Source organism: Anser brachyrhynchus (genome assembly GCF_964034855.1).
Source record: "Anser brachyrhynchus genome assembly, chromosome: Z".
In the NCBI taxonomy this organism is placed as follows: domain Eukaryota; kingdom Metazoa; phylum Chordata; class Aves; order Anseriformes; family Anatidae; genus Anser; species Anser brachyrhynchus.
The window spans coordinates 17771599-17784946 of NC_137697.1; the positions used below are offsets into that span (position 1 = coordinate 17771599).

At 38.5% G+C, this 13348-nt stretch overlaps 1 protein-coding gene across 5 annotated transcripts in view; it reads left to right on the forward strand.

The window, feature by feature from the left end:
- Positions 1–12219, forward strand: part of CWC27 (CWC27 spliceosome associated cyclophilin) — a 130711-nt gene extending 118492 nt beyond the window's left edge. Inside the window, exons 14-16 of one of the 5 annotated variants that reach the window (XR_013943836.1) lie at positions 5542–5707; positions 7862–9516; positions 11820–12219. Coding sequence is in view for 3 of the 5 variants with exons in the window: in XM_080574672.1 (XP_080430798.1) it covers positions 5542–5704 (163 nt within the window). In the remaining 2 variants the exon portion in view is untranslated. Of the gene's footprint in view, positions 1–5541; positions 6155–7861; positions 10502–11819 lie in introns of those variants that run through there. The other 4 variants (XR_013943837.1, XM_080574672.1, XM_080574671.1 and 1 more) reach the window with 4 other exon arrangements.
- Positions 12220–13348: the final 1129 nt, after the last annotated feature.

A 13348-nucleotide genomic window follows, 5' to 3' on the forward strand; every position in this document is an offset into this window, starting at 1 on the left:
GGTCAGTCTCTTTTTCTCTATTTTTGTTTCTCATTCCTATCCTTTTTTTTTTATTCTTTACCTTCCTCGGTTTATTTTTCTTTTTGGCCACTGTTTCTCAACTGTCTCTCTTCCTGTGCCACCCACTACTTTGCTGGAAGTGAAAAGAGTTCCAGTGAGTTCATTCTTCCAGAATATCTAACAAGTTTTTACCTTGGGAGCAAGATCTCATTTGATTTTGTTTGTGCATTCTGTTTTCTCATCTGTTCACATGAACTACATTTCTATCCAATGCCTATGTATCAAGAAATCACTTGGAGGAAAGTGTTATAATATAATAAACCATTATATAATATAAATAATAAACCATTAATGTTTATGGTTTAACAAACACATTTACAGTATTTGAAGGAAAATGTAAGTTACAAATAGAGTATAATGTAAGGGAAGCTTGACTAGTTTTTTTTTTCTAAGCATATGGAACATCGGTTGTAATTGAGAAAAGTAGGTAACATGTCACCTGTATGTGATGTTGAACTCAGAAATGGTAAGACTGATAATTATGGACTACAGTGGTAAAATTATTAATGTTTACAATTTGAAAGGTCTGGCTAAGAACTTTATCCTAACTGAAAGAACATTCCTTTCAACTAAAAGCTAATCGTCTGCAATTGTTTCCAACACTCCCACTTCCAAGCTAAGATAACATTCTGTGTGCCGCTCTTATAGGCTCCACCAAGAGCCATCTTTCCACATGGTCACACGTTCACAGTTTGATTCCTTCTTAGTACTGTGGCAGCTAGCAAGCTAATTAAGGAGCTGATCCCTCCCAGGGACAGGTACTTGGCTTCGTTAACATACAAGTGATCCTCTGGAGTTCATACATCCCAAGGATGGGCACCTGGCTTTTTTAACATTTAAATGATTGTTTTTATAGTAATGGAATTGTTTAATTCATTTAATCTGCATTTAGAGGCAATGTATAATTTTCATTCGTGTTATATATAACAGTTTAGATGTACTATAAGTAGTGCATTTTATATAACACACAGTTCCGCATCTGAAAAGTGAAAAGCTGTGCATTTCTTTTCTCAGTGCCTGTCAATTGCAGAAACAAAAAATCTGTCACCAGCTGCCATGCTTTTTGCAGGTATCTCCAAATGAGCCCTGGCTGCAAATGCTTGAGAACTTACTGCCTCTCTGCCAAAGCTACTGGCTACTGTCCCCATAGCAGAGTTGGCAGAATTTGACTTTTGCCCACACCTGTTGATGATTTGCTGTAAAGTCCAGCTGTTTAAAATGCTGGCATAGGTGAGTGTAAGAAAATGTCCCAGGCTCCCCACTGAAGTGGCTGAGGTGCCAGAGGGAGTGCCATGTATAGTAAGTTGTGCAAGGAAGGTGGGCTGGTAACAGCCAACAGCTCTGTCACATTGATAGCCAAGTGTGAAATTAAGCAATGTGGCTTTGAGTTTTCATTCAGTTAGTGTAAAAGTCACTGATTCATGCAGTGCATTGTACGTGAAGATCAGAGTTTCATCACTAGTGCAAAAGCAGTTATAGGGCTTCCTTGCTACTGCTGATATTGAAAATGATTCAATTCACTGATTGCCACTTTGGTTTCTCCCAAAGGGCAGTTCTGGAAAGGTCAGAGCTGTTTTGATACCAGATTTCTGCTTATGCTACACTTAACATGACTGCCACCTGTCAGCAGCTGACATATGCTTCAGATCCAGTGCATGGCTCACACATCTAAAAATCTGTGTATCATATCTTTTCTTACAAGTACCATCTCACTATAGTAGTTCAAAAGAACATGTTCCATCTCCTGAATAAACTGGTTGAGCCTGCCTGGAGAGCACCATGTAGGTGGGGATCAGTCTTTGCTGTCCAGTTGGCAAGTACAGGTTTGTCTATGCTAGGCTATTGGGCACACAGATTAATCGTACTGTAATAGTTCTTGAGTGTTTTCTAGTCTGCTGAAGTGGTTCTTTTTTAGCCTTGGTTGCAGCCAACATTCTCCCACTTGTTACCTCCCAGAAAGCAATCAAACTGATCACTAAGGTAATGTGTTAGTTACAACACTTTAATGACATCTAGGAGCTAGTCTGCTACTAACTGTGGAGTAGTCTTGTTTGCCAGCTGTTGCAGAAATCATCTGAGAATGAGGCCAAGAGTGTATCTGTGTACCTTTTGAAATCTGTGCTCTCTCTGACACAAGCTTAAATGTGGTCAGGTATTTCAGTCTAATGTACCAAGACATTGCATTTTTGGAATGCAGAAGAAAGCCAAGTACTGAATGTCATTTGAAAACTGAAACATTGAAATGAAGAGTTGCAGATAGTGGTATAGATGCTGCCCCGGTACATGGTATAGAACAATGCTTAAACTGTATGATGCTGTTGTCTGGACAGGGTAGAAATTAAACCTGTCCAATAATAAATGCAAGCTAAGATAGCCAGCTCCGATTTACTACACTCTTAATAAAAGAGGTTAAAGAAATTAATTTGTGTTTATTTTTTCTTCTAAAGAAAGTCAACAGTTTGCACATCTAGGTAATTTAAGCCTAGAACCATCAGCTTTTTTATTCAAACTATTTTTGAACAAAAAAATACTAAGCTGCAAAGCTTTGTTATTTGAGTTTAGTTTAAGAGAAATTACACCTTTCATCCTTTGCATTTTGAAGGAAAAATGTATTTTAAAGTTATATGTCTTAACCAGTGTGTAAGATGAACTATCAACAGCTGGTGATAAGCACAACTTGGATGGTAGGTTCCCAAAGCCCAGAGATGAAGTTAGAGTTTTCATCACAGTGACTGCAGAAGCACAACTGAGCAGGCTGAACTCAGGAGCATGAGGTAGGGAAAAGAGCTATAAACTGAACAAGGAAAACTCTTCGGCAACATGTACTTGTGGACTTGTAGCCCAAACACAGCAATTAGTAAGTTATGCAAGTGCAAGCCTTAGTTGGAGGAGCTTGAGTAGGATTACTTTAAATTTAAATAATTAATTTAGAAATAATTAATAAATACTTCCCATGTTTCTGAAAAAAAATAGTTTGAGGTATGATTTAGCATTTACATTGATGCAAAATATGTATGCCCGTGAACGTATGACCGTTTTGCAAAAATAAGCTAAAGTTCACATTAGAAAAATATTATTGAAAATCTTCAGCATGGTCTTGCATTTATTTTGCTTTACCTATGAGATGCTGCATCTGAAATTCTTTCAGGGATTATCAAAAAACATCTTAATATTGACTTATTTTTAATCACAGCTGGGAACACTTCAGTGGAAAATTATGAATAGGAGTCAGAGACTATGATTTCTTTCAGCTCTTGGAAAGGAGTGAATGTTTCATAGTCTATATCTGCTGCATCTGATTTCAAAACTACCTGGCATACAGTATGGTCTGACCCAAGAATTAGAGATGTATTTATTTTTAATTCCTATTAGTTGTATCCTACAAGTGTGCTATGTGATTGTTTGAAAACCCAAGCTGATGAAATGGTAGAGTGAGAGTACACGTCTATATGCATTAATTAACATCCTCTGAAACCACTTACTGAGGAATGACCCCATGTCTTTGGGACTGTATTTTAATTCAGTCTAGGATAGTGTGATTTGGTGTATAAATATATATATATATTTTTGCGCATCTTTTATAAGTTGAGAAGAAATATGACAAATGCAGAAAGCATGTTAGCTAAACTAAATTACTTCAGTCCCTCCAATGTGAGACAATGTTTTTATAATTAAACTACAAATACGCAGTCATGAGTCACTCTGATGGTACATTATGTTACTCTGAATTGTAGATGTGACTAAGAAAATAAGTTTTGGTGTTACTAGTACATGCAGGGTTATAAACTACTGAAGTTAAACTCTTAAGTATTTTCAGAAGACATGGTAATATGCAGGCACGCTCTCAGTGCTGTTCAGTGAGAGATTTATAGAGCTCTCACGTCAATAATCGATTGTGTTGAAAAATCTGAATTATTGTTACTAAGATTTTTCCAAAACATTCAAATTCCTGTAGTCTGTAGCTTTGAATTTTGTCTGATTTTTGTCTGAATTCTTTAGTAGTACAATATTGTAATCTACAATAACTGATCTGGTTCTCCTCTCTCCCTTTATACATGGAAATCTGTACTAGAGCTCTTTGAAAAACCTGTTTAATTCAGGACCTCTTACATGTTGTGAGGGTCTGGTAATACTTCATCAGCAACAGAATTTTCATTCTGATACTGATTTGTTATTTGTGGATTTTCTATTTCACAAAGACTGTACCAATATCTAATGCTGATATGCTTGTATTCATTTCAGTATTGTTGCTGTTATTTTAAGTTACCCCATCAAAGTCAAAGAAATTTTTGTAATTGATTAATACAGAATCCAAACTTCAGTGTTTTGTTTTGTTTTGTTTTTGCCTGGGCAAGTTTTTATGCGCTGAAAAATCGTAAGTTCAGTTGGGGGGGGTTAATTGCTCAAATTAATTTTAAATTTGTTATCCTGCCCCTGGTTCATAAGTAGCAGCTTTAGTACGATTGTAATCAGAGGTCTTAGTTGAGTGGGTTTTTAATTTAAAATAGTACAACTGTGGTCAAAAGTGTTAAATTTATAGCCAAGTTTTGATACTTAAAACCAGGTCCCATGATACAGAAAAGTAGCCAGGTTGTCAGTAAAGATCAAGAGGTTTAGAGTCGGTCAGCTTGTTATGAGCATCTGTAGTGTGATTTTCTTCTTTTCGCCTTGCCTCTCTTTGTCTTTAGGTAGGGCAAATGATTTCTCTGTTTGGTTAAGATTTTGTCCAACCTAAAACTTGTATTTTTCTAACATCTTCCATATTAATTCCCACTTCAGTAAGACCTACTAATAAGGCCAAAGATGATCAGCTTGAGGCTTTCCTGGCACTGAATACAGCTAACAAACAGATTATTTTGACTCTGGATTATGGTGATGTGGTCAGACTACTGGGAGTTTGCTGAAAAAGGAAAGTATCTAATGGGGAAGATTTCTAATCAACGGCTAAAAAAAATCATTAGTTTAGTCTGTTACTCAAAAAAATAAAAATCATGATCTGAATCAATTTAAGATGGAACAGTAGGACTTAAAGCATTCCCTTGTTGATCTTTGTGTACCTACTTTAAGCGTTTTCCATGCAAGCTCTTCCTTTTGCATAACTGTAATGGTGAAAGGAAGTCCAAAGTGACTAATAGGAAAACTTGAGAAACACTCCCTGTTCCTGGGAAAATTATTCAGTACATTTGGGAAGATATGTTAAATAGAAAAAGACAAGACAAGACAGTTCAGTGCCTGAAATAAAATCCAGCAGAGCAAACGCTAGCTGTATTTTTCAAAATGGGTTTTCACAAAAGTGGTTTTCCTGTAATATTACAGTTTACTGATGGAAGGGGAGAAAAAGAAAAAAGAAAACTTGGATCTTTTCTCTACACAAAAATAAATAAATCATAGGTACTCAAATTTTGCCATGTGTATCATAATTGCAAATCATAACTTTATGTTCTTTCACTGCATTTGAGCCATGTTGTACTTGTTTTGTAGGATGTCACACGTACTTCAGTTTGAAGATAGAAGCAGAAAGGTGAAAGATGCAAGCATGCAGGATGAAGACACTTTTGAGATCTATGACCCACGGAATCCTGTAACTAAGAGGAGAAGAGAAGAAAGCAAGAAGATAATGAGAGAAAAAAAGGAAAGGAGATAAAATGTATGTAATCCTAGCCAGAGCTGCCTTGAAAAGCGACTGCAATAAAGCACTGGCTCTTTTGTAAGCTGTAGCTCCTAAAAATATCACTTGACAAGTGTGAAAAGGAATCTCTCAAGAACCTGTTGTGTGGTTTTGAATCTGAGCTATCATTTGTTTCTTAAGTTGTGCAGTAAACTACTCTCAGTGCATTCATTATCCAAGCTTGCTAAAGTTTTTTATGTACTTAATAAAACAGCTGACTTCAGTTTGATCTGCACTTTAATTACAACAGTCACCATCATAATCAAAAAGTTTTCAATATAATGAATGAGAATTTGTCTCAATAAGGATGAAGTTAGAAGATGAAAATTCCATCTGCAGGCTTTTGAGATATTCTGAAAGTATAATTTTAATTATTTTTATTATTTTTTGAGAAGGCATATAAACATTACAGCAGTAACCACTGACTTCCTGAGCCACTGTCATTGATTTAAGATGATGCTGTTGCAGGATTGGTTAGAATGTTTCCAGCTTTCTTAAACAAACTGTTTGATTTGAGGATTTGGTTAATTTTTCTTACTTTAGAAATACATATTCCATTTCATATGACACCTTGGGATACACAATTTGAGGAGTATTATTTCACTAAGTACCACATTAAGCAACCATTATAATAAGTTTAGATTCTCTTTTTGTTAAACTGCTACAATACTAGAAACCTTCCATTGGGAGAATTTTCACTGTAAAGTAGCTGGTAATTAAGGTTGCTTTGTTAATTAGTCCAGTACAAAAATGAAAAATCTAATCAGTCTCATTAAAAACGTAACCCTGTTTTTAACAATTATTTTACCATCTAAAAATGAACAGCTTTTGAGGTTTCCAGAAGATTACATACTTCCCACAGATTTCCCCCTCCCTCCTCCTCTGGGTGCTAATACCTTTTGCAGAAAATAAGAATTTCCACTGCTACTTCTTCACAGCATTTTCTGATGCCACAATAAGCTTGGAGAGAGACCATATGGGCAATAGCTAAAGAAGAGGGATATGAAGTGAGCAAGGTCATTAAAAAGTGTGACCAAAAGTGTTTTGCTGATGTTGTTTTTAGAACACATTCAGTAAGGTATGGTGTCTTTATCAAGCTGCCACTGACAAATTTCTTGATAGGGTCTGAGGTGTGAGGTACATAAACCTGCATTGGTGGGTTAATATGGCCCAAATGTCAGAGGTTAGATTAATGCACACTATTGCTTTAATGTGCAGTGTAATCTTTGAGATAAAAAGAAAAGTTGGAGGTGTGACATGATATCCTGTATAAAGCTGTCATTATCCTCTTCTTAGGCTGAGTGAATTATACCGTACCGTGGTGTAAAGAAGTCAAGAGGGGTTACATTCTTAAACACTGCCATTTACAACCTACTAAGTCAAAGTTATTTAATTGTTAAGTAATTTTCTACCAGGCTTTGACCATCTTCCAGGAACATCATATGTCACATGCTATGCTATCTCGATTCATTGCTTTGCTTGTAGAAAAAATGCAAGTTTTAAAATAAATGTTACAGGAAATTAGCATATCAGATCCCCACTCTGATGGGATGGGGGAAGAGAGGAAGGATGTGTGTATATAAGTATGCATGTTGGCAGAAGAGGTCAGGGTGGGGAAAGTGAGGTCTAGATCAAGAAAGAAACTTGAGTGCCAGTTACAGGAGATAGCTACTGCTCCTGTAATAGGAAAATGTTCTAATTAAATAATATTCCCGTAAGCTGAAGTAGGATGCATGAGGCAATGAACAGACAAGTTGACTAACAACCCTTTTAGCTGAATGGTGTTTTTTTTGCCAACTCCTGTGGCAGGTCTGTTTGTGCTGTATTTGATGATTCACATTCTTAAATGCTATGGAAGCACAGGGTTTTAAAATTTTAACTCAGGGTTTAGAGCTCCATTCAAGTAGGAAGAGGTCTGAAAGGCTAGTCCTCACAGACACAGGACTGATACCATCTCAAGAACAATAAAGTAACTTAATGCTGACGTCTTGTAAGTAGGTGAAGTGTGTATTGAAAATTAGTATACTTTTTTCTAGAGATACTTTACCTTATATAATTAATGGTACAGTTGAAACCAAATGCATTTCCTGTTAAAGCTAATTTTAAGCATTAATGTGTTACACTTTGTTCTAGGAGAACAGAAAGGCCAGCCACAGCGCAAGGATGCTTACCCAAGCAGCACTCTTTCCTGTGTTTAATGAATATCACTTCAGGTGTAATGGTCATTTACTGCATTAAGCCCAGGTTCGCAGAAGTAAGCTAACAGCCACTGAAACTGGCTGTCTGGATGTAAAAGAGAAAAGCCTTTTGGAAAGGCAGTGGGTTTTGGTTTCAGTTTTGTTAAATGAGAGATAGGACCAACTTCCCTGGCAGTTTGCATTTTGCTCTGTACCAAACCCATATGTAAGGGTAAAGATAAAAATCCTTCAATTTTCTTGTGATTATGAATGGCAAAATCCGTTATAAATCAAACTGAAGCTGAACCTGTTTCAGTTCAACAAGACAATGGGGATTTGTGATTATTCTTTCCCATGTATTTTTGCTTTTACTAATTATATTTGTAACCTTAGAAACTAGTTTGAGAAGCCTACAAGCAAAGCACTCCTAGCTCATCACCATAACGTGCTGCAGGCAAAAACCAACATAGGTGCTACAGACTATTTGGAGCAAAATAGAGAAACCAGGTATGTAGTCTACTATGGCAGTCACTCAGTAACCTTGCCTCTGAAAGGCAGACTTGTTTCTAGTCACTTAGGCTACTTTCTCAGGTCATCTTTAGCAGGCTGATATTTAATGCAGTCTATCCCAAGAAGAACAAATTAACTATGCTGACATCTTCTTGATAGGTGAAATGTCTATTGAAAATTAATATACATTAGTATATTAGCTGATAATAAGGATTTCTCATAGAAAATGTTACAGTGTTTTGGATCTCTGTGATCCCAAAGGATCCTCCATCATCCACATTGTGTGTCTTTTTAGTTATGGCTGTTAGATATATATATATATACAAGCTGTGTTATCAATACCTCCCTTTCTCCACTTGCAAACTTGCTAGACACCATCTTTATATAACCCCAGATGTACAGAATAAAAGGATAAATTGAGTGCAACAGAGAAATAGACATCTACTTGCTTGCTTTTTATTACCTTCTAGAAGGTGACAGGGCAAGTAATAATGCATACATGTTTAAGCACTTCAGGTGTCGTAAAATCACTTAAGGTGGCCGGATTAGCTAGTTCCAAAAGTGGCAGAAGACCTGAAATGGGATCTCTTTACTCATAACTTCCTGGAATGGAATGGAATGGAATGGAATGGAATGGAATGGAATGGAATGGAATGGAATGGAATGGAATGGAATGGAATGGAATGGAATGGAACGGAACGGAACGGAATGGAACGGAATGGAACAGTTCAGTTGGAAGAGTCCTTCAAAGGACTGACAGCTCATTTCATTGCCCAGATAACAAAAACCTACAGAACTGGTAGAGATGTTTTCACCCAGTCTTGGAACCCAAGAATCTAGATCTTGTTCAACCAATTTCGTAAACCTGTTTCATAAAGATGTGTCATGAGCACACCGAGACACATTCTCCTTAATTGTGTGCTGTTATTCCAATGCTGCCAGCCCAAATCAGCGCTGCATCATACTGCGCCACTTCCCAGTTGCACACCTGGTACTAAGCCTCATGACAAAGTCTTCTTCACAGCCCAACATTGGCATTGGAAAAACAGTTTGCCATGCCACAAAAACAGTCTACATTCAGGTTTTTTCTACACTGCAAAGGTAAGGTTCAAAGCCTTTTGCTCTTTTTAGGAAGACTTCATGTGTCAGTGGCTTCTCCAGGTCAAGATCAAAGTCTGCACAGAACAATTACTCTAGAGACTTGGGTCCACTTTAAGTTGATGGAGGACAACTAGAAGTGCCAGTCCCTGGGTGTTTACTGAAGATATTTGGACTACTTGTGCAGTAGGCCACAGAGGTTGGGCTTGGAATCTTTTGCAAGTAGAATTCATCATTAGGAAACACCAGAGAGAAATGCTACAAATAAATCAATTACAGCAGGTTTTGTTTATCATTTCTATGTGATAAAAATATTCTATAATACTTATTTCCCAGAAGTTTATTATTGTTTAGTTAAATTAGTTAAATTCTTAAATTAATTAATAATTAAATTATTAAATTTAGTTAAATTATTGTTTAGTTTCTAAACAATAATTACAAGGATTGTTTGAAGTGATACTAGTCTTGAGGGCTAATCAGCTAATCAGCTTTACACAGTATTTTGCAATGTTCATTTGATACACTTCTCAGCTAAATTGAAATTTCCGTACATTTGCTTTGCTACTAACACAGTGGGTCAGTGTCAACAAACAGTAACTCACAAAGTTTATGAGACAAACAGACCTTCCAGTCCTGCCTACCTTCAGTACAATGTGACCTCTCATTTCATTAAAGGGAATTTAACGGTCCTAAATGAAAATAAAGGGGAGAAAAATGGTCCTACACCTGCATACAGACATTTTGCTGGTAAACCTGAAGTTCTTGTTTCCAGACCAGCTGTATTTCAGGAAGATAATTGTCCTTCTAGGCCACGTCTGTTAACAGCAAGATCTTAAAGTATGGCTTAAAGCCTTGCCTCAGGAATCTTGTTGATGAAACCAACAGCTAGTACAATGTGCCCTTTCTGCTTTGGAGCGTACTGAAAAAAAAAAAAAAAAAGAAAAAAAAAACACAAATAAAAATGGAAGTGGTATATTTCTACCAAATATCCACTACACCTATGCTGTTAGGGGTGTAATCTACAATGTCACCTTATGTAGTTTTCCCTGCTGGCTTGCAGCATGAGCAGGTCTGTGAAGAGGTTGTTCCCTTACTGTCTCCTTCCTGCAGTAAAAAGGTGACTGAACTCTAATGGTTAAAATAACTACACACCAATGTCTGCTTTTGTCTAGAGGACCTCAAGTTTGCAGGAGACAGAGTTATGTTCTGGCAACATAAAAACTAGCTCAGACAGAATGGATAACTCCAGACTCTGCCTCATTCTGGCAGATTAGTGTGCATCTGTCGTTACTTAAATTATGACAGACAAGTTGGGCTGTTAGAAGACAAGGGGACTCCTACATGTGCTTTCTTAGTACAAGATGTAGGTTCTTGCTTACATCTTTCACTATAACAAAACATGAGCTGATCAGATTGGCTACACATAAAATGTCCTGCTGAAGTATACGTAGCACAGAGGATGTAAAGGGAAAAGTGAGAACACATCTCTTTGTGTTTCTTTTCCTGGTGTAGAGCATTAGACCAACCAGGAATACCTATCAAATGTCACCAGTTAAACACAAGAGGCTCGTTACCTTATACAGCTAGCACAAACATTGGAAAGAGATCATAGAATTATAGGATATCTGAGTTGGAAGGGACCCACAAGGATCATTGAGTCCAACTCCTGGGTCCACAAAGGACCACTCCAAAAAAAAAAAACAAAAACCTTTTCACCACTCGCTTCATGAAAAACCTTTTCCTGATATCCAGCTTGAAACTCCCCTGTCTGAGCTCCTTGCTGTTCCCCTCTTGTCCCCTCTTGTCCTAACACTGGTCACCAGAGAGCAGAGCTCAGCGCCTGCCTCTCTCATCCCCCTTGTGAGGAAGCTGCAGGCCACCATGAGGCCTCCCATCAGTCTCCTCCAGGCTGAACAATCCATGACTTCAGTCACTCCTCCATATCTTTATTTTCATATATGAAAACATTGAAGAGGACTGGTCCTAAAATGGAGCCCCAGGGAACCTCACTAGTGACAGGTCGCAATCCTGATGAAACATCATTTACAAGAACCCTTTGGGCCCAACCCATCAGCCAGTTGTTCACCCATCTTATGCTTTTATCTAACTGTATTCTGGTCATTTTGTCCAGAAGGATACTGAGAGACAATATCAAAAGCTTTACTGAAATCCAGGAAGAATACATCGACTGTCTTCCTTTGGTCAATTAGCTGGGTGATGTTGTAGAAGGAAATTAAATTTTTTAGATATGACCTTCCCCTTGTGAACCCATGTTGAATCTGACCAATGTCTGCATTGTCTTTTAGGTGTTTTTCAGTAACTCCCAGAATAATCTCCATAAGTTTACCAGGCACTGAAGTGAGACTGACAGGCCTATAATTGCCAGGATCTTCTTTCTTGCCCTTCTTGAAAATTGGACCACATTTGCCAGCTTCCAGTCAACTGGGACCTCTCCATATTCCCAAGACTGTTGAAAAATAATTGAGAGAAGTCCCACAATGGCATCAGCCAGCTCTGAGTACTTTGGGATGAATCCCATCAAGCCACATGGATTTATATGCATCCAGGTGGAACAGCAAATCCCGCACAAGTTTGGGGTTGACTGGGAGTTTATTGTTCCTGCAGTCACTGTCCAACCCAGGGCGCTGGGGATCCCAGAACCCATCACTGGTGTTGAAGACAGAGGCAATAAATGCATTAAACGTTTCTGCTTTGTCTATGTCCTTGATTGTTAGGTGACTGTCCTCCTCAAGTATGATCCTCATCAAGTATATTTTGCTCTGTTCCTCCTTTTCCCATTAACATACCTTAAAAAAGCCTTTTTTATTGTTCCCCACACTGCTGGCCAGCTTCAACTCTAACTGAGCTTTGGCCTCCTGGATTCTCTCCCTACAAAGGTGAGCAACATCCCAGTAGTCCTCCCATGTCACCCAACCTTGCTTCCAGAAACCATACACTTTCTTTTTCTGCCTAAGCTCTTGAAGTAGATCCCTGCTCAGCCAAGCTGGCCTTCTGCCCGCCTGCTTGACTTCCAACACTTCAGGATTGCCTGTTCCTCTTAGGAGGTGGTGCTTAAAAACCGACCAGCACTGATGGACCCCAATGTCTTCAAAAACAGTTTTTCAGGGGACCTTACTAAGTAGTTCCCTGAGCAGTCTGAAGTCTGTTCTCCCCAAATCCAGGGTTGAAGTTTTGGTGGTAGTTTTCCTCCTCTCACCGAGAATTTTGAATTCAATTACCTCATGGTCACTATGGCTTAGGTAGCCACCTATCTCCACTCACCCACAAGACCCACCCTGTTTACAAGCAACAGAGCCAGGAGGGTACCCTTGCTAGTCGGCTCTCTTAGTACCTGTACCAAGAAGTTATCATCAAGGTGCATCAGGAGTCTCCTGGACTTGTCTCAACTGTGTGGTATTCCCAGCTGACATCTAGCAGGTTGAAGTCCCCCATAAGGACAAGAGCGGCTGATCTAGAAGTGTCTCTCAGTTCTTTAAAGAATCAGTGTCCTCATCATGGCCAGGTGGTCTATTGTAGACTCCCACAACAACATCCCCTTTATTTGCTTGTACCTTGATCCTTACCCAAAGGCTCTCAACCACATTGTCTGCATTGACTGCAAGCTCCAGACAGTCCGGTGCCTTCACTACATAGAGGGCCGCCCCACTGTGGTGCCTGCCCTGCCTGTAACTGTCCGTCGCAACACACCAGTCACAGGCCTCTTCCCACCAGGCTTCACTTAGGCCAGTGATGCCGTAGTTCTGGGACTGGGCCCAGGCTTCTAGCTCCCTTTGCTTGTTTCTCATGCTGCATGAGTTTGCATAGAAACATTTCA